Here is a 21,145-nt window from a genome sequence, read left to right as displayed (position 1 = left end):
ATTGAACTACCTAAAGTGACACAATAAGACTGACCGGATTAAATAACCAGACAGTTTTTACCTTATTTACTGCCTGTTGTAGGGTTCAGCTTGAGCAGAATGTTCGGATCCAGCCTCTGTTTCTTGACGTAGTGTTGTACCCGCGCCTCAAGGCTCTCTGGGAATGGGAGGCAACTAGACAGACAGATGGGGGAGGGGGAGGAGAGAGAGAGAGACACACACACACACACATACATACAGTGGGTGAGGAAGTGATACCAAGGGTGAGATGGAGGGATAGTGTAGAAAGGTATATCAATGAAGGTGATGTGAGTTTCAGGAAATGCACAAGATATATGGCAAGTGACTTGGAGGTGGTTGGTTTGCGGCTTCTGGCAACAGACATATAGACAGGTAGATATTGTGGATGGGGAGATGTCATAAGTTAGAAGAAGCAAAAGTTACAAATACTGTACGTTGAACTGACAGAGTTCAGAAGGTATGTACAACCATATTAGTGATGAATGTGCGATGCTCTAAGCAGGCCCTTAACTTCTGACAGTCATTTAAAAAATGCCTATAATACTGTAAAGAAAGTAGATGTTATCAGCCAACATCTAACATCATTGAGTGCGGTCAGCAATAAGGGCGAGATCATATAGATTCTATAATCATCATCACAGACTTCACAAATCATAAAAATTGGAGGATTGTCAACACCCCTGCACTCAAAGCTTTCATATTATGGTTCTAAGTACTCAAGCAGAAAAAGTACTCACCACATGTAGGACGTGAAAGAAGGGGTCTGTACACTTTCCCACCGCAGATCTGGACAAGACATGCACTTTGTTGTTGTAACGATTCACTTAGTCTGTTTTTTGGCCGAGATCCTGTCAACACAATTCGCTCATTTCTTCCCCTTGTTGTTTTCTTCTTTGTGCTTGCTAGTGTTGCATCTTCATTTTCATCACCTGTCTTTTTCCAGTCCTCTCGTTTCTCTTTTCTCCTTTCCAGCTCTTCCCTCTTCTCCTTTCCTTTTTCCTCTTCGCTCTTCTCCTCTCTTCTCTCTTTTCTCCTCTCCTCCCCTTCCTCCTCTCTTCTCTCCTTCCCTCCTTTTGCTTTTCTATTCTCCTCTCCTTGCTCTCCTCTCTTCTCTTGGTAATGCTGTTCCAGGTCACACAACATTCTGCGGATCATGCTGGCTCTGGAATAAATCATTATCAGCCTGTATCGTTCTGCTGGAAAATAGAGAACTCTCGCAACAATAATTTCTATCACATTTGCAGCCTTTCCTCTAATTTCCTCACTGCTGTACATCACCTCTCTTCCTCTATGCCTCGCCTATTCCTTTCTGAGACTCAACTGTCTGAGGCAACTGATAAACACATCCTTCTCTGTATCTTCCTACCTTCACTATATTTATTTCAAAGCCAAAGGTAATAGCTGTGTGTATGTAAGCAACAATATATCTGTGTCTCATGTTTCTGAACTTGAATCCTCTGAATCTTCTACACTTTGGCTTCAGCAATCCCGTCAGTCTCTCACATGAAAGCATGTCTGATAGTCTGTGCTGACTCCTTATCCTCTACTTCTAAGATGGAACACATTCTTTCTATTTGAAAATTAAAAAAAACAAGCATCAAAGGATGCATTCTACAGCAAGATGAGTAGAGTGGTGGCTGAACAAAGCTGCAGACAGATGTGTTAAGGAGAAGTACAGAGCTGTCACGAACAATCTCTTGAAAGTCGCTTATCCAGACTGTGGATGGAAAAGGGGCCCAACAAGATATAAGGTAATGTAGTGGTGGGATGAGGGTGAAGAAGCTGCAGTTATGAAAAGAAGACTTTTCTGGTAATGAAAAAGGGTTGGTAACAGTGAAGAATACTTGGCTAACAAGCAAAGGGTCAGCAAGGAGGTAGACAAGAGAGGAGCAAAGTCTGAGTCTCAGACTATTACTATATGGCCTTAATAGTACCAAAAGGAGTAATAAGGTTTAAGGTGGCAAAACAGACTGAGAGAAAACAGAGATATTATAGGTGAGCAGTATGTGACAAATAATGAAGGAGGGGTAGTGGTAGGCAATGAGGACATTACTGATGCTTGGAGACAGCATAACAACCACTTGCTGAATGATTAGTTTGACTGGAACATGGAAGATTTGGAGTTGGTGAATCCTGCATTTATAACCAGTTGCTGAATGATGAGTCTGACTGGAACACAGAAGATTTGGAGTCACTGAATGCTGTGTTTGGCCCTTGGCCTTTAACTGAAGTTGATCCATGGTAAGGAAATCAGGATAAAACTGGGGAAGGCTGTTGGCGTGTATGGATTGCCAGGCGAGATGCTGAAGACCTCAGGAGATACAGTAATCCCCCATTTATCCGACATAATAGAGACAAAGGCATACCCAGAAAATGGATCCATCCAGATAATGGGCTTCTCCCCTGGCCCCCCTTCGTACATAACCTAACTTTGAAAGCCATTGTAAAAGGACACTACAGTACACTGTAAAACACTTGTTCCTGTTATTTTACACTATCTGGACATGCAGACCTACAAACCACAGCCATGCAATTACCATGGTCAAGCAGACCCATCAGCCACAAACAAGCAATCACCACTGCAGGGCCATACCCTGCAGGGGGACACACACACACACAAATAATAATAATAAAATCAAGGCCAGCTTGTACTCCTTTAAAATGCGGGAAGTCGACCATCCTGCATCAACCTTACCCAGGATCTCTCATTTCTTCTCCAGAGCCATCACTACCCTCTTCTTTTCTGTGGTGAAGGGGCCATCATCATATACCCTAGAAAGAGGGATGCAAGAAATAGGAAGCCTTGAAGCATGCAGGGAACAACCACAAAATCCACCATGTGCACCACCATAATAAGTATATGACAAAAGCTGCTCACTACACATTCAACATGCAGGAACTGGGAACAGCCGAGGGGGTCTCTAGGGGATGTTGGGTGAACTACAGAGCCAGACAGCATGGCACCACTGGGCTACTCCAGCCCGGGTGGGCGAAAATATTCGCGCAGCCATAATTTCCATCCAGACATGAGCATTTTATCTGGATAAAAAGGAAAATTGTACACATGATGATTTAATACAGCCAGATCACAGCATCCAGGTTATGGATCGTGTGGATACTGGACAACCGGATAAACATGGGATTACGTACTGGAGTGGGTTTAGATACTGATTCGATAAATCTGATTATATATGAGTTTGTTATTTCACGTGACTAGCAGAAGAGTGTATGTACTGTTTATCAGGCTCCAACATACTTACAGGCACTGACCTTGGTCACCAAATGGCAGCTCTCTATGTTGCTCGATCTCTGGCATCCTCCCTATTTAGGTCCTTATCCATGACATCACACTCTATGACCTCACCCCAAGTCGGTTTACCTCTCACAGCCCCAAGTCTGATGTTCACACCTCTCACCTTCTGCCCCAGTTGCCGTCTTCCATCCTCTCAACATGCCCAAGCCCGCTCAGCATACCCCTCCTCATCACAACATTAATACACTCCAGTCCCATCCGTCCTTTCAACTTTCATTCGTAATCCTAGACCCTCCCCAGGCCTCGCATTTAAGGACACATTACACATCCACCTTAGCACTGTTGTTTCTGTACATTTGAGCCTACAAATATCTTCTTCCTTTACTGCCCAGGTCTCACTATCATACAGCATTACACTCCTAACACATGCTACATACAAGGATTCCTTAGCACAGTGGGAGAGCCCTCTTAATGTCAAGAGAGGCAACAGCTCCCTGAACCTCCTCCAAGAACTCCTTGCTCTAGCCAGCACATAACATGTCCCTCAAAAAACTCCTCTACACACTCAAGACGCTCACCAGCAAGATCCGTCCCGCCTGATACTCTCTACATGCTCTCCCTGACACACTCCACACACTCAGTCAGTCTACCTCTAATACCACATCTCTTATGCACCCACTTATCACAAACAATGGACAGGAGTTACTTCCCACACCCTTGCAGCAAACTGCACATGGCTACACTCCCTAGATATCAACGCTTTTGTTTTATCCTTGTTTGCTCTCATACTCCTGTGCCCCATTAAGTTTCTCCACTTCCTAAATCTTTACTCCACCTCCCTTTCATGCTCTGCAGTCAACATCATGTTGTCAGCATACATCTCCCATGAGAGTTCATTTCTTAATTCACATGATAGAGCTTCAAGCACCATGACAAACAATAAAGGGATCGAGACTGACCCCCTAACGAATGCCAACATTCACAGAATACTCACCACTCAAACCTCCATTCACTCTTGCCTGGGTGCAAGCACCTACATACACAGCCATAACCACTTTAACCAGCCACTCTTCAATCCAAAGCTTTCTCACTGCCCACTTCACCACCTCCCCAGGGACTGTCATCGTGTCTGGCAAGCGCGTAGGAGTGGAAAGCATAGTACTACTGAGGAGCAAGAGGGGCAAGCCTAAAAGGGTACGTCTTTTTTTTTAGAATTTTGGTAGGCAGGGGTGCTCTCCATCCACTCACTTGACATAGTGCTGCTTTGGGTGTTTGCCCTTTCCTCCCTGCCCTCCTTCCTCTTCTGCCTTTCTCCCCTTGATTCTTTCCTCTTCCCTCTGCCTACGGGTGACTTTAGACTCCCTTTTCCTTCACTCTTTCCTCTTCCTTCTGCCTATGGGTGACACTACACTGAGTGACAGACCAAATGGTTTCCTGCACACCAGGAAACCATTTACCATGCTGGGTGGTAACCATGTAACCAAATTATGGTGCCTGGTGGTTTAGTGGGTAATTAAGGCGCTCCAGTCGGATTAAGCCTACGTGGGTTTATCTCCAGGGTGGAGTGGTTGGGGTTTATTGCCCATGTAATGCCACTCAGGGATAAGTGAGGCTGGTCACTCTCCTCTTAAATGTCAGGACCAACTTGCCTAGCCCTGGGCTCCTACGCTCCTCATGGGTCAACATAGGATGCTATGGTTGGTGCAGGTATGGGTCCCAGTGCTAAGGTTGGTGCAGGTATGGGCCGGATTCCCCTCCCCCTAACCTGTTCCTGTCTGACTCAGAGGCTGACCACTAGTGCCTGTAAGCACAGGTCAAGGGCACCTTCCCCATCCTCAATGAACCCACATTATGTCAACCTCGTTAATATGATAAATCGTTATACGTTAGGTTTTCACTTGGCACAGCCCTATCGTACCCTGAGTCATGGCTGTAATAAGGTCAACATGATGGAAACGTGGTAATAAAAAAAAAACTATGGCAATTCAAATTATCAGTGTTTCTTATTTCAACAACCATATCATTACTACTGTATTCTGTGGCATTGTGAAAGACATACCTTAATTCTGGGAAGGAAGATCTGAGAACATTTTTTTTGTCTTGACCAACACTATGGAAAGTGTTGCTTGGTGTGCGTCATATTCACTCAAATACACACTCACCTTTTGGAATCTCCATTTAGTACTGTTCATCAGCCACTGGGGTCTTTCATTTTACATAAACGAACTGTACAATAGTAAAAAATGTAACACGGACCCTTCTTTATTTAAATTTCTTAGCACCCCGCCATCATCTTAACACAGTGTTCAAGAAGTGTCCAATTTTGTTTGTACAATAACTAGGGAACTACTGTTCACCTCCATTAATGTATAATTAATATATCAGTATATAAACACTATTTTTCTTGAAATGAATTTAAAACTACACAACTGAACTTAATAAAATCCATTCTTTCATTTGTTTTAGAAAATATATAGGCCATTAAAAGCAAAAATACACTTTATTTATCTAAAAACCAATTGCTTTATGTGCAGTATATTAAAATCACAGATAACACGAACTAACTCAAAACAATAATAAATCAAGTACAATGAAAGATTATAGCATATTATTTACCCTCAGAGTACCCTGTACCAAGCTAAAATCTGTCCAATTTGTACCCCATATCTCTAAAGTTTCAGTATTTTCTCGTATCCAATCTCAATGTGATCAGAGACTCCTGTACAGTACCTTGCCCATGATGCCTCATTACCTACCTTAACTGAAGAAATATACTTTAACAAGGAAACAAAATGAGTCTTTTCTGCTTGCCTGAGTGGCACCTGCTCTTGTATAAAGTACACCACACTGTCACCAACTCGCCATCAATAATTCCGCACTCACACTAACCTCTAAATACAGTATCTTCATAATAATATCGAAATGTAGTACTGTACTTGCATATCCAAACTAAACAAAAGGCAAATCAACAACGTTTTACAACTGGTGCTTAATATCAAATAGGCTGTTCAGGAGCAAAATAGATGGCTGTCTCTGCTGTCTCTACCCTCCTTCTCCAACTATCACTACCTCTCTGTCAACTATGTGTTTGCCTCACAACATCAATAATTCACAAAGCATTCTCAAATGATCAAAATTTAATAAAAACATATTCACCTCGAAATGTATCGGGTAAAGTGAACACATTAATGCAATGGTAACAATGCTGCCTCCCAGTTGCTACACATGCATGCTCCCAGCGTTGGTGGCTGAGTGGGTGTGCAGGATGGGTGGGTGAATGTGGCTGAGTGGATGGGTGGGTGGGTAGTGGGAAAACAGGTCCATGGGGAATATATACCTGGGGAAATGGACCCAATGGGGAATACAGATTCAATAGGTAATATGGGACCTCGGGGGCTTTCTTCCACAGGAGGAGTGGCCATCCAGGGTCCCAGGCAATCCCAGTATGCACAATCATAGGGTTTTACCCAGACCATGCCAGGCACCCCTGCTAGTACTGGCTATCTCAACTCTTGCTTCTGGGCCATTTAACTTGTCAGTTACTTCTTTCTGCCCCATACTTTCAACCCTGTATACCGCGATCCTAACCAAATGATTGGACATCAGCTACAATTTACCTCCAATTTTTGTTCCATTCATGAAACTGCTTCCTCTTTCCACTAACTGCTGCTTCTACTTTGAAATTCTATGATCATCACCTTATGTTTGGGTTGTTTCTTCTGTCCAGCCACAGGCTATATCTGTGGCCTTTGGTAGATTCTGTTTTAGAGTCCCATCATTTATTAAATACAATATTTTTGTTCTGCACTTCCACTGAATAATTTCAACCTTGCTAGTTTCTTATTGCTAAACCTTCCTCAGATGTGCAAAAACTCTTTTCTTCCCACACTGTAGCAGCTGTGGCTCAGTGGGTTAGAGTTGTCTGACCAAAGGGTCGGAGGTTTGAATCCACCCAAGGGTCACTAGTAGACATAAGGAAGGGCATCCAGCCATAAAGTGCTACCTGCTCCAAAACCAAAGTCCTCTACCCAGGGGCAATGCCTCAGCCCTATTGAAAAAAGGGGACACGGTGTAAAACTAAAAAACACACACACACACACTGCACTAACAGTCTGTGCAGTGGCATACAGTCCTTGCCAGGTAAAGTTTCACACCTTAAAATTAACATGCTTCTTGTTGCTCCTCCTATTAAGAACATAATCTACCTGGCTTTTGCTCCCTTCCAGCTCAAATATTATCAGTGCTAATGTCCCTCTTCTTAAACATACAGTAGCACACTACCATATACAGCAGAACCTCAACCTGCACAGGCCTGATCTGAGCTAAACCCGTTTTGTGGGGAAAGATAAATCCTGACATGTTTCGGTATTTAAACACACACACACACACACACACACACACACACACACACACACACACACACACACACACACAAAGCTGGTCCCCATCTGAGCCATCACTCCCCCCCACCCACACTTCCAAAGTTTTACTGTCTCTTGTGCCACAGCCTCAACCACCATGAATTCCTTGAAATCCACAACACCGCCTTCCAACATGTCTGTTTAGCAAGTACCGTACAGTACTATAGTACAATACAGTGAGTCTTTGATAAACGAAAACCCGAAGTACGAATTTTCAATGTTACGAAAGTGATGAAGATAGGACAAATTCCACAATATGAAAGTATCTTTCTCAATGATACGAAGAGCGATACGAAAGGAAATACGAAAAATTCAAAATGGGCACTCGCTTCCAGCAAGGAAACAAACTAACCCCTCTCTGGTAAACAGTTTTTCACATGCTTCTCAGTTGCATCTACGGTTTCTGGACAATTCGCCGTCAGGTCGATTCCCAGTCATTTATTTACATATCAGTTTATTTAGCAAGTATATTAGTTTTTGATTTATATGAGTTATAAAGGTGATGGTGATTTATTCTTTTTATAATAAAGGTAAAATATGGCATCAAATGGTATTAACAGAAGAAAATATAAATATATTAAAATGTTAATCAGGTGACATACGATGTTTCACTTCATTGTTTGACATAAGGCTACATATGAGACATTGGCATTTTATAAATGCCTAAATACAGTCATTAATCATTTTATGATGATTCGGTTTACGATAATTCGCTACAATGATAACAGAAAAGTTCCAACCCAAAATTCGATTTACAATAAATTTCCCGCTATAATGATTTTGCCATCGGAAAGCGCCAGGCACAAGCAAGGTGACCGTCGCTTGTCTCAGGCAAGATGGTGGCCCCGGCGTGCAGTGCATTGTTATGGTTCAGGTCCTGCCATCCCTTCAAAGTCCTGTCTTTTCAATTTGTTCATGTGTGCCCCCCTGTTATCGTCACCTCTCAGCCAAGCATCGTACTACAATACTGTGGATTTGTGTGCCCAGTGGTAAGGTCAGTGCCAGTGTAGGCCCCAGTGCTATGGTTGGTGCAGGTATGGGTCCCAGTGTTAAGGTTGGTGCAGGTATGGGCCCCAGTGCTAAGGTTGGTGCAGGTATGGGCCGGATTCCCCTCCCCCTAACCTGTTCCTGTCTGACTCAGAGGCTGACCACTAGTGTCTGTAAGCACAGGCTGTCCCCCGGCCTCGGAGGGGATGACTTGGACCAACACAGGAAGGAATGAAGGTGGGTTGTCATTTATGGTTCAGTCTTGGTTAAGTGACTTTGGGAAGTTGAGTTGATATAACCCCCCTTTTATAATGGGTTTCAATCTCCCGATTTACGATAAAATCGGTATATGATAAGGTATGACCTGACATAACCCCATCATAAAATGAGTAATGACTGTACCTCTAGTGAACGATCGACATACTCTAAAATTATACGAATAATCTTCATATTACGTCTACATTCTCAGCTAATCAATCAATCTTAACCAACTTCATCCAAAAATTACAATAAAAATTGCTGAAGACTGCTATGGGAGAAGCCAGATTATAATTCAAAGTCGACTACAGCGAGGCAGAAACAAGTTAATTATTGACTACAAGTGCAAATTATAAATACAGTAATATCCAAAGCCTATGCTGTTGAATGAACAAAGACCTTGATAGTTCTCCATGAAATTAGTTATAATTGTATTAATCAATTAATATTAAGTATATTTATAGAATGACGGAGAATCGTCTTGGGTGGGAATTGTCCTGCTGGGGAATCGTCCATGTTTTGACGGCGAATTGACTTCACGGCAAACTGTCCCGGAACCAAGTCCACGTTCCTCCTCGCAGCTTTGCTGTACGTGAGGATATTTTCACAGCTCTACACCTTTTTGTACTGTTTAGACATTCCTCCCATGCGCCCTGCATCATCCCCAGCATCAGGGGAGCCCGCTGCAAAGCATCAGCAACACCATACTCTAACTTTGGAGAGGAAACTGGAAATTATAAGATGCCACGAGGAGGGGCAGGGAGTCTTGGAGATTGGGCATGCTTTTAGGCCTTGCAGCTTCCACCATTAGGACTGTGACCAAGAAAATGGAGATGTACAAGAAAATGGCCACCTCATTCTCTACATCTACAGGTATTACTTACTTCAAAATAGGTAGGGTAAAGCTTAGGTGGAGGGTCTGAGGGGGTCCAGGGACGCATCCCCCATTTCTTTGTATATTTCAATGGGGAATATCGTTCTGACATACGAAATTTCAGATTACAAAAGGTTTTTTTGGTCCCTATCCTTTTCGTATATTGAAGACTCACTGTATGCTCATTTCCATAACCACTCCAACCACAAGTATCACATACTCATCCCAGGACTTATCTTTCATCACTTCATTCAGTCTACATTGAACAGGAAATGATAAGACAACAGCCACAATGCTCCTACCATCTACCACCTTCAAAAGTAACATCCTCAAGTTGTATCTCATCACTTCAAGGACAAGAAACCTACACGTAATGACACTGTGTATCCTGAGTGGCGTGCCTGTGATGTCCACCCAGGAGTCAAACTTCCTCTTATTTCCTTGCCATGGAGGAGAACTTGATTCAACCCGTGTGAGGTGCTGTTTACTACAAAGGGGCACTGGATCCCTACATGGAGTATGTACTATACTATATCCCTATGATGTTACCACAAAAGCAGTTGCTTGCTTGTCGTCATCTATACTCCCCTTCCCCCAATAAAAATTCCCACACTACTGATACCTGCATCAATTTTGTACTAGAAACACTTGTAAAGTATCTTCCTCTCTTCACCAATCATCTTTTGGCTACTTACATTTCACCTAACTTCCAGCAAACAGCTACATTTAAATGCCTTCTCTCCAGTACCTCTCCCACCTGCCCTGCTCTCCTTTTCATCATACAAACATTCTAAGCCCTCCAGGCCAGCATCCTGGAATGCTGGTTGGTCAAATTTGGGTCTGTTGGATTTGCATCATCCCCGGGTTTATATTTAATCTCTTGGGACCTGATAATTGTATCCAAGTGGTTTGGCTGGGTGGAGTAACAGGATTTCTCACTGCTGAAGCTCACATGTACAATTCAGTACAGTTGTCTCTATCACTATCCTGGATGGGTCAGGGGCAACACTGGCAACCTCAAAAAATACCATCATGCCAAAAGCAGGGACCACTTCTGAGTGCACCTCAGCACTATAGCTGGCATGATATTTTGCCTCCTGATATAACAGCACCAGAGTTTAGGCCACTGTATTTTACAGGTGGAAAGTGGCAACATATAAACCATATATCCTGTACTCTCAAACACTGGGATATTGGACCACCAGCTCAGCTGACTAGTAAGGCTCCTTGGTGAAAGAGGGACCCTTCTCTTTCCCCTCACCAAGTACAAATGGTCGAAATCCCCACACCACCCTGATCACCATTAACATACTGGCAGTGTGTGAGGAAGACAGAGCGTAACCCACAAGCCGAGCGAGAATGGTTGTCAGGCTCCCTACCGAATGACTGAAATCCCCTGGCTGCCCAGATTAATCAGAAACTCCCGGCCGGCCGGCCCCTTCCCGAATGGTTAAAGTCACATCGCCGTCTGGATTACTCAGCCACTCCTTAGGCCCATGATGTACAGAGACCCAGTGTTTGTCACAACGCGACATTTGCCTGCACAAACGAAAAGGACCCTTGCGCTTGCAGGTCAGTGTGCCACTTTTTGTTTGCATACTCATAGCCAAGCGTGGGTAGAGACATGGCAACGCTGTACTCCCCAGCCGAACTGTACTTCAGTTTCCGCCTATGTCTCTCCATGTGTGGACATGCTTGGCTGAGGATAAACAATGGTTGCTTCTATTGTTGCATTTGTGGTGGTGCCCTACCTTCTGCAGGCCTTAATTCTCCTCTGTGGTGTTCTCGTGTGTGTGATGATGGCCCCATCACTACCCAAGAAACACAAGAGCAGGGTTTTCACTCTGAAGAAGAAGCATGAGATATTGGGCAAAGTTAATGCGGAATGGCCAACTTCTCGCATTCTGCATAAGTATAACTTGGCCTGTTCAACCCTGTCTGATATCACAAAATCATGGGACATGCTGACTTAGTACTGACAGGACTATGGCAATGCCACTCACAAAGGCAACCAGGTGATGATGTCAAAGCCCTGCCATGCCAGCATCAACTAGTCAACTTTGGCTTTGTTCCACCAGCAATGGGGTGCCGGCGTGCTTGTACGTGGAACCAAGTTGAATGCTGCAGCCGAGAGGTTTGCATGCCTGCACAATGTGCACGACTTCAAGACATCTGAGCGTTGGCTCTTCTGATTCAACCTTCAATATGGACTTACTGGCTGTAAGGTATGTGGTGAGGCTCTGGACGTGGCACTGGAGGATGCTGAGCTGTTCTGCCAGAAAGTGCAGCGCCTGATCGAGAAGAAGGGCTTTGCTCTCGGTTAGGTGTACAATGCTGACGAAACTGGCCCATTCTTCTGTTCCTTGCCCACACACCCTGGGAGAAGAGACAGAGAGGGCTGTACCTGGTTGGAAGTTGTCCAAACAACGTGTCTCGGTGTTGTCTTGTGCCAATGCTAACGGGATACACAGCCTATTGCTGGACACATGCAAAACAGCCACAGTGTCTTCATGTGTTGATGGATGGCCTGCCTGTTGTGTGGGACCATTCTGTGAAGGGCTGTTTTACCACAAAGATCTTCAGACACAGACACTTCGTCAACTATCGCATGGAGGAATTTGGTATCCCTTGCAGCCAGGTGAAGTCTCTCCTGATCCTTGACAATGTCCCTGAACATCCGTCGGAGATGGATTTGGTTGCTATGATGGGTGTATTAGGTGCATGTTTCTGCCACCTAATATGACTGTTCTCATTCAACCAATGGGCCAAGGTGTTATCATGGCAGCCAAGAGACTGTACTGTCGGTGGTTCCTTGATGAGGTGATGGTGATGTTTGAGAATGAGGAAGGGGCCGACACACGTGGGGAGCAGACCTTGGAGAACCTGTGACATTACAACATCAAGCTTGTGGTGTTCAATTGGACCAACGTTTGGAAGGAAGTCTCCATCAAAATCTTGGAAAGTGGTTGGTCTTGTCTCCGGGGATGCAAGGCCGTGCATGACTTTGAGGGATCTGACTTGGACGATTTCTACCTTTGGCTACAAAATGCTGGCAAGGCTGTGGACGTCGATGATGTGAGGGACTGGTTGGATGACGACAACATGAGGTATTGGCTGGACAATGGCGGCGGCAATAAAGGTTATCAAATGTTGTCTGATGAGGAGATCGCCCCTGCTGTCTCTGCGGGGCAGACAGAGGAAAGCGACGAGGACAAGGACGAGGACCCTGACTTTGGCCATCCCTCCACTCCATCACTCCCTCATCTTGCTGCACTGCTGGCTGGCACTAAGCAGGTGCTTGAATATGCCAAGCACCTTCATTGCGACTGGGAGTTGGTGCCACTCAAGCTGGCAATGGATCTGTGGGCAGTCAGGGACCCTGTCATCCTCCAAAAAAATTGCTGCACCTATCGTCAGACGAAGATCGACTCCTTCTTCAAGCCAGCCACCCCTATGAGTGACAGCCCCTTACCCCCACCACAACCCGCTCGACCTCAGTCTTCACTCTCGGACCCAAAATCGAGCACATCGACAGCCACTGAGTTGCCGTTAGACATGAGCTTGCAGTTGTCTTCAGAGAGTTCTGAGGTGGGTAGGGCTCCATCACCTAGCCGCACATCCTCACTCATCAGCTGACTTCAGCACATGGAGGAAGTGGAGTTCTCTGACCTTTGCTAGGTGGCCGTGTTAGCCACTTCCACATGGGATACCTGTAGGCCTGCTGCAGCCTGGCAGGTTATGACACTTGGCTGCTGTTCACTGAGTGGTAAATGTAGTGTGTGTTTTTTTTAAAATAATTATTGTTCATCCATTGATTTCATAGTGTTTAGGATTATACCGCATATTGAAATGTGTGTTCTGATGTCTAAAAAGAGCTGGAAGACTGCAGAAAACTGTCAAAATTAGGATGAGTACTATAAATATATATATATTTTTACCCTCCTCGGACAGACCTATAGTTTTGCTAACAACTTACGTACATCTGGGTCTGTCAGACCCAGCTTTAAAAAAAGGCTGTAGTGTCACAGATGTTTTATATAATGAATTCCTGAATATCTTACAATGTATTAGGTCTTATCAGTTACAAAACTATGTGAAAAAGTTTTAATTCACTGAACTCCACATATTAAATATATATATATATATATATATATATGTTATATATATATATATATATATATATATATATATATATATATATATATATATATATATATATATATACATACATATATATATATATATATATATATATATATATATATATATATATATATATGTTATATATAAACATATATATATATATATATATATATATATATGTTATATATAAACATATACATATATATATATATATATATGTTATATATATATATGTTATATATATATAGAGAGAGAGAGAGAGAGACAGACAGACAGATAGATTCTCTGGTCACCATACATGAAAACAAAGAACACTAAGAGCCTAGAACTTGTGTCACAACCTGAGGAATGGAGGACCTTCATTATGGGCATAGTGGATCCCACACAACATAAAATCAACTTGCAAACTCAGGGTGAAAAATTCTGCCCCCTCCTCAAGTACACCTGGGTCTCACAGACCCGACAAGCAATTCTGAGTGATATATTGCAAAAATATAGAGAGACATGAAAGTAATCCCCCTACACCCTGCATGAGCACAAAAAGTTAGGAAGCTATTGAGAAGGAGGAGTATCCCAGGCATCTATAAGTTACTGAACTATACCATTAAAAAAAATGCCCAAGTCTGTCAGACCCAGGTGTACCTGAAAAGGGTTAAATGCACTGTTTTCTTAGTGTTTAGGATTATATTGCATATTGCAATGTGTTCTGATGTCTAAAAAAGTCAAAAGAACACAAAGCACAGTCAAAATTAGGAGGGTTACTGTACATACAGGTTGGGTATAGGCAGGCTATGGGTACAGAAGAGGATACTGCTCCATATCTGGACACTGCTCATATCCAGATATGGCTTTGGCTCTAAATACGTGGATGGTGGGCAACCTCACATTTCTGTGCATCAGGGGTCAGTCTTGAGCTACTTGTTGTTTATCATGGTACTTGATGCCCTCACATGTGACTTCAGATATGGACTCACATGGGAGAAGGATGCTGATGATTTGGTGTTGATTGCAAAGAATGAAAGGGAGGTGGAGGGAAGATTTAAGAAGTGGAGAGATGGTATGGGGCACAAGGACTTGAGTAAGTGCACATAAATTTAACCCGTTAACTGCTCTATACAGCCCTGGCAGCGCGGGTGCATTTCGAATATAGCGCCATGGTGACCAAGACCGACTCATGCAAGCATGTTGGAGCCTTCAAAACCGAAACTGAAAACGAAAATGATAAATTCCAATAGGGTATCAGACACTTCGAGGTTCTTCCACGGCTTTACCAAGGTATTTATTGAGCTAATATTTCGTTACTACTGTATATACTTTGGCATGTATTCTCTCAATTGAGGCGTTCCGGGCCAGAGGGGCGAGTGGGCCATATCTCAAATTTCCAGGTTTTCTCTGAACCGAGTAGCAGAACCCATTTTCTATCATGTGGTACATCATGACAGGTGAAATTCAACCTTATAAGGGTGACTCATGAGACCTGTTTCTCTCTGAATCTGAGCCACCTTCCTCAACCTTTGTTTACACCAACCGGCTCCAGCAATCACGTGCTTGTACTTTCTGCTGTTTTCACGTGTTTTTGGCTTGAAATGAGCTCCTAAAATGAGCTCCGCACGCATTGAGGAAGTAGATGAATGTCCGGTGGTGATGAGGAAAAGACAGAACCACCCTGAAAAGCGGAAAAAGGCTGTGTCTAAGCAGAAGAGAGATAGTGGTGAGGCGTACTTCAGCCGTACAACCAAGCAATAAGTTGCTACAAGAAGTGTTGGGGTTTAGTGCAGCTGTAACAGGAAGTGTTTCAGTGTGGTAGGCCATGAAAATGTGCAAAAGATTTTCAGTAATTACTGGGGCCTACATGATCATGGTAAGCAGACGATGTACCTATATCACCGAGTGTCACAGTGTGATGTTAAGATCGAGGCATCGAGTGAAAGGGGGAGAGAGCCGTATTTAAAAAAATTATGAAGTACACAGTGTTAGTGAATAACAAACCAATTGAGGTGTGTCGTACAGCCTTTTTAAACATTCACAATGTAAGTGAAAAGCATGTACGAAATGCCATCAGGAAAGGAACTGAAACAGGTACTCTGTTGAGTGATGATCATGGGAAACACACCTGTGAATAAAGTTTCTGAGGAGAGAAGGGAGGTTGTGCGTAACCACATAAGGAGCCTCAAGACCGTAACATCTCATTATTCACATGCTAAAAGTCCTCACAGACAGTACTTGCCCTCTGGTTTGAATACTGAAAAGCTGTATGAATATTATGAAGAATACTTGAATGAAAATAATCAGAGTTAAAGGTAAGCAAAAGATACTACAGAGATGCGTTTAATAGTGAGTTCAGTATTGGTTTTGAACCTCCAAAATGTGATACATGTAATTACTGTGCCAAGGCTGACATGGAGGTAAGTGCTCTTGATGCTAAGAAAGATGCAAAAAAATAAGGCAGTTAAAAGTGGGTAAAGTGGTGCACACTACCAAGGCAAAGGAAGTACAGAATATTGTGAAAAGTTATCGTCATAACAAAGATGATGATGTTGCAGTAATATGCATGGACTTACAACAAGCTCTCCCAACCCCAAAACTGAGCAGTGGTGTACAATACTATAAAAGGAAATTATGGACTTATAATTTTGGAATTCATGATGTAAAGAATGATTATGCATTTTTGTTTGTTTGCAATGAAATTGAGGGTAAACGAGGGTCTTGTGAAGTGGCAAGCTGTTTACAGTGTTGTGTAGAAAATTTGTTAGCCCTAAGTGCAAAGCATTTAGTTATTTTTAGTGATAATTGTGGTGGACAAAATAAAAACATTAATGTAATTCTAAGTTACCTACGCCATGTGGACAGTGGCCGACTTTCTTTTGTTAAGCATTACTTCATGATACCAGGCCACTGATACCTGCCCTGTGACAGAGATTTTGGTAATATTGAGCTCTCACTTAAGAAAATGCAGGTATACTCCTCTGAACATTATGTTAACCTGATAAAAACTGCTAGAAAAAATACTGTTGTAAACATGAAGCATGAGGGTTCTTTGACTATGATGTGATGCAAAAAGAAATAACAACAGGCAGTGTCGCAGATTCAGGTTTTAAGGATGATAAAGTGTTCACAGTGAACAAAGATTACATGATGGGATTTAAACTTCATAATGTGTACACTTCAGACATACAAGACCCCCAAACATTAAAGCTTCAAAAGGGGCGAAAGCAGATATATGATCCATAGTGTTTTACCTGCCTAATGTTCCTCTGGTACCAAAGTATAATGAGCCAGTGCAACTAAGTAAAGAAAAAGTGCAGGACCTAAAAGATCTTTTAAAGTACGTGAAGGATGAGTACCGACAGTTCTACCAGGATATCATCAGAGGCCAGGAGACTGTGAGAGGGGTGGTTAGCACCAGGGATGGAGACATTGACCCGGATGACGACCACCTTGACTACTAACCTCCCTCCCCCACAACCCCCCCACCTCCCAGTCTAGTTAAGCAGTGTGTCTATGAGCGACGTGGTTGGTGTTGGTTATGTAATGTTTACAATCAGGAAATAAAATTTTTCAACGAAATGCACGATTGTAATTACAATTTCTTGCCTGAATTTAATTATTTTTGGTAAATACTCATTTCAAAAATTCATAAGGAATCAAATTTGATATTTTGTGGGAAATTTTTGCTTCAGTTATTGTTCATATGAAGTTATCTTTCTAATGTCAGCAAATAAGCAATGTGTTCACAAGTTTATTACTACTCATGGTAATTACCCTGCAATTACACGGCTAATTATACAATGGTAAAATTATACTTATATGCATTTTATTGTTTAGCTTGAAAGTGCTAGCCAACACGATTAAAATGGTGGTAAACATGACATGTTTAAGATATATTACAGTTTGGTAATCAGATGGCAAAGTTTAACTAATTACCAAAAATAAGCAAAATGCACAGTCGCCCCTCTGGCTCAAAGTGCCTCAATTCCAGCAACAAAATTTGGCCTTTGGGAAATTTCAGTTTTACCGCTATGTCTGAGCACCGCAGACGCCTCCAAAAATCAGCCATCAGCAGTTAACGGGTTAAAGGTTATGGTATCTACGGCTGGTGGAGGTACTGTCAAAGAAGAGGGATAGTGGACATGTGCAGCTTGCCACAAGGGTGTGGGAAGTAATTCCATCTTGTGCAGTGTTTGTGATCAGTGGGTGCTGGAGAGATGTAGTGGTATTAGAGATACACTGCAAGATAACGCTGGTTACATGTGTGTGGTGTGTCGGTAAGAGCACATGGATACTGTCAGGGGTGAAAGAACTGATACTGCTGGTTAGTCTCTTGAGTGTGTGGATGCATTTTGTTATATGGGAGACATGTTATGTGCTGCAGCTGGGGCTAGAGTGAGATGTGGCTGGAAGAAGTTCAGGGAGCTGTTGCCTCTCCTGATGCTGTGATGGCTCTCCCTCCGTGCTAAGGGATCTCTGTATGTGGCATGTGTTATGAGTGTAATGCTGTATGGTAGTGAGACCTAGGCAGTAAAGGAAGAGGATATTCGCAGGCTCAAACATACTGAACTGACAATGATTAGGTGGATATGCAGTGCGGCCTTGAGTGTGAGTCCTGGGGGGAGGGGGCTAGACTTACAATGGAAGAATTAACAGGTGGGATAGGGCTGGAGTGTATTGATGATAACTGGGTGCAGAAAGTAAGATGTGTTAACGTTAGGGGTAGGCCTGCGAGAGAGACTGAAAAAGATCTGGGACAAGGTCATTATGTGTGACCTCAGGGATAAGGGACTGAATAGGGAGGCTGCTAGAGATCGAGCAACATTGAGAGCTGCCATTAGGTAACCAAGGACAATGCATGCAAGCCTGTTGAAACCTTTTTAAAAAGAACCAAAATAACAAAACAAAAGAAAACTGACCCTGCAACCATTACTGTATCAATAAAGAATCCAGCATCAGTGACTAACCTGACTGCGTGTTGAGTCCAAAGGTGCTGAAGGCGTGTGATGGTGAGGAGGAGGCTCTCGTTGTCCCAGCACCATGCCACACCTGGGAAACTTGTGCCATAAAGGTTCAGCGGCACCTCGCTGGCCAGGTTGTACTGTGGCTTTCTAAACACAGAATGGCCTACTTTACTATTCGAGTAATATAATTAAACAATTAGTTCTCATTATAAGTCTGGGATATGTAAAGAAAACACAACTCTTGCCATTCAACAGCAGTGACACTCCAAACTGGGAATATGGTAAAACAGCTTTCTTGGTAACAATAAAATAATTAAATCAAAGTATGCCATGTTTCCTCTTAAAGGAATTCCCAAGCTAAGCTTGGCTACAGTACAGCTGATGTGTTCTGTGAATTGGAAACTAAACTATGTCCCCAAACCAGCTAGTTATCTTCCCAACTGCTGCTGGAAACTATTGGAAAAATTAAATATGAGAAGTGTAATACAATAATCTATTTAACAATGCAAGAGTCTCAGCTTGGACTTTGACTCAACATACTAGTGACTGAATGTTTCCTGCCTGAAAGAGATGATTGTGTAGTTACCGGCCAAGTTTGTAACCACATTTCACTCTCATGGTAGTACAGTACCTCCCAGAGTTGATGGCTGCCACTCAACTACCGACAAAAATTTAATAGGTAGTCTTTTATCAACTTATAATGGGGACTTATTGTAGTTACATATACCTTGTCGCATGTAGTTTACATATAATTTATCCCTTGAGAAAGGGGAGAGAGAGAGTGTTACTCATGTATTCCCAGCAAAAGTTAACTAAAAGGGATGAAAATGAGGACTGAAAATCTCTTTTTAATAAAGGAATTTGTTTTCTGAGCATCCTCTTAGCTGTCTTCCCCTCAGGTAATTATGGCATATCTGGATTTGAAAAAGCATCTGACAGAGCCAAATGGGATGGATTATGGAAAATACTATGCTTGAATCATGTGAGTGGAAAACTACTACTGTAAATGCTGTAAAGAGTTCTTATGATGGTAGTGAAATACTAGTATAAAGATATATGACTGGACACTACAAATACTGTACTGTAGACAGGACTGAGTTACTTTTTTTCTTTTTTCTCATTCTGTTAATGTTCACTAACACTTGTAACATGGCACTGTACCAATATCTATATCATAATCATCTTTGTAACTAAGTTTCTTCTTATTTAACGGAATGAAACGGGAAAGGAAACAAAAAAATGGGTGAAATTTTCAACACTACCTTGTGAACCTGCCCTTGTTCATTCCTTTCATGACTCCATCCCATAGACTATCTTATCCACAATGCTAAATGCTTCGCTTACATCATTCTTTAAGTTCATAAGGTGTATCTTAAATTGTGGGGGGAAAAAAAAAAAAAAAAAAAAAAAAACTAAACCACCAGGTGCCATAGTTTAGTTATATGGTTACCACCCAGCAAAGCAAATGGTTTCCTGGTGTACAGGAAACCATCTGACTTGTCACTCAATGTAGAGTCACCTCCAGACAGAAGGAAGAGGAATGAAGGAAACAAGGACATAAAAGGAGGGAAGGAAAGGAGAACAGAGGAGTGGAAAGGGCAGCCATCTGAGTGCAGCACTATACTGAGTGAGTGGATGGTAAGTGCTCCCACCTACCATCCATCATCCAATCTTATGTTGCCCAGTGAGAAGTAAGAGCCCAGGCCTGGGCAAGTTGGTCCTGACATTTAAGATGAGAGTCACTAGCCTCACTCATTCCTGAGTGGCATTACATGAGCAATAAACCCCAACTACCCCTTGGATATAAACCTACACAGGCTCAACCTGACTGGAACGCCTTAATTGCCCACTAAACCACCAGGCGCCACAATTTGGTTATGTGGTTACCACCCAGTGCAGCAAATGGTTTCCTGGTGTAGCTAAAGGAAACCATTTGGCTTGTCAGTGTAGAGTCACCCATAGGCAGAAAGAAGGGGAAAGAATGAAAGAAAGAAAGACTGAAGAGGGAGTCTAAAGTCACCCGTGGGTAAAAGGAAGAGGAAAGAATGAAGGAAAGAAAAACAGAAGAGGAAGGAAGAAAGGGCAGACACCCAAAGCAGTACTGGATTGAATGAGAGGATGGTGAATGCCCTCAACTACCAACCTGGGGTGGGGGGACACACTCCCTGATCTCAAGGGATTGTCATTACCACAACAGTAATTTCCAAGAGGCTGAACACAGCCAGGGGTAAAAAAG

The 21,145-nt window shown here is 42.8% G+C and overlaps 1 protein-coding gene across 1 annotated transcript in view; it reads right to left on the bottom strand.

The window, feature by feature from the left end:
- Window positions 1-21,145, bottom strand: part of LOC145404118 (tRNA pseudouridine(38/39) synthase) — a 126,572-nt gene that overhangs the window by 53,767 nt on the left and 51,660 nt on the right. Inside the window, exons 7-9 of the mRNA XM_080275740.1 lie at window positions 18,913-19,056; window positions 759-1,183; window positions 62-157 (exon numbers count right to left, since the gene is read on the bottom strand). Coding sequence (XP_080131866.1) covers window positions 63-157; window positions 759-1,183; window positions 18,913-19,056 — 664 coding nt within the window. The 3' untranslated portion in view covers window position 62. The remainder of the gene's footprint in view (window positions 1-61; window positions 158-758; window positions 1,184-18,912; window positions 19,057-21,145) is intronic.

This window comes from Coenobita brevimanus, chromosome 62, assembly GCF_032717465.1.
Source record: "Coenobita brevimanus isolate Jiangsu-jjx chromosome 62, ASM3271746v2, whole genome shotgun sequence".
Lineage (NCBI taxonomy): Eukaryota > Metazoa > Arthropoda > Malacostraca > Decapoda > Coenobitidae > Coenobita > Coenobita brevimanus.
The sequence above is the reverse complement of the archived record's forward strand: the minus strand, read 5'-3'. Positions and strand labels throughout refer to the sequence as shown.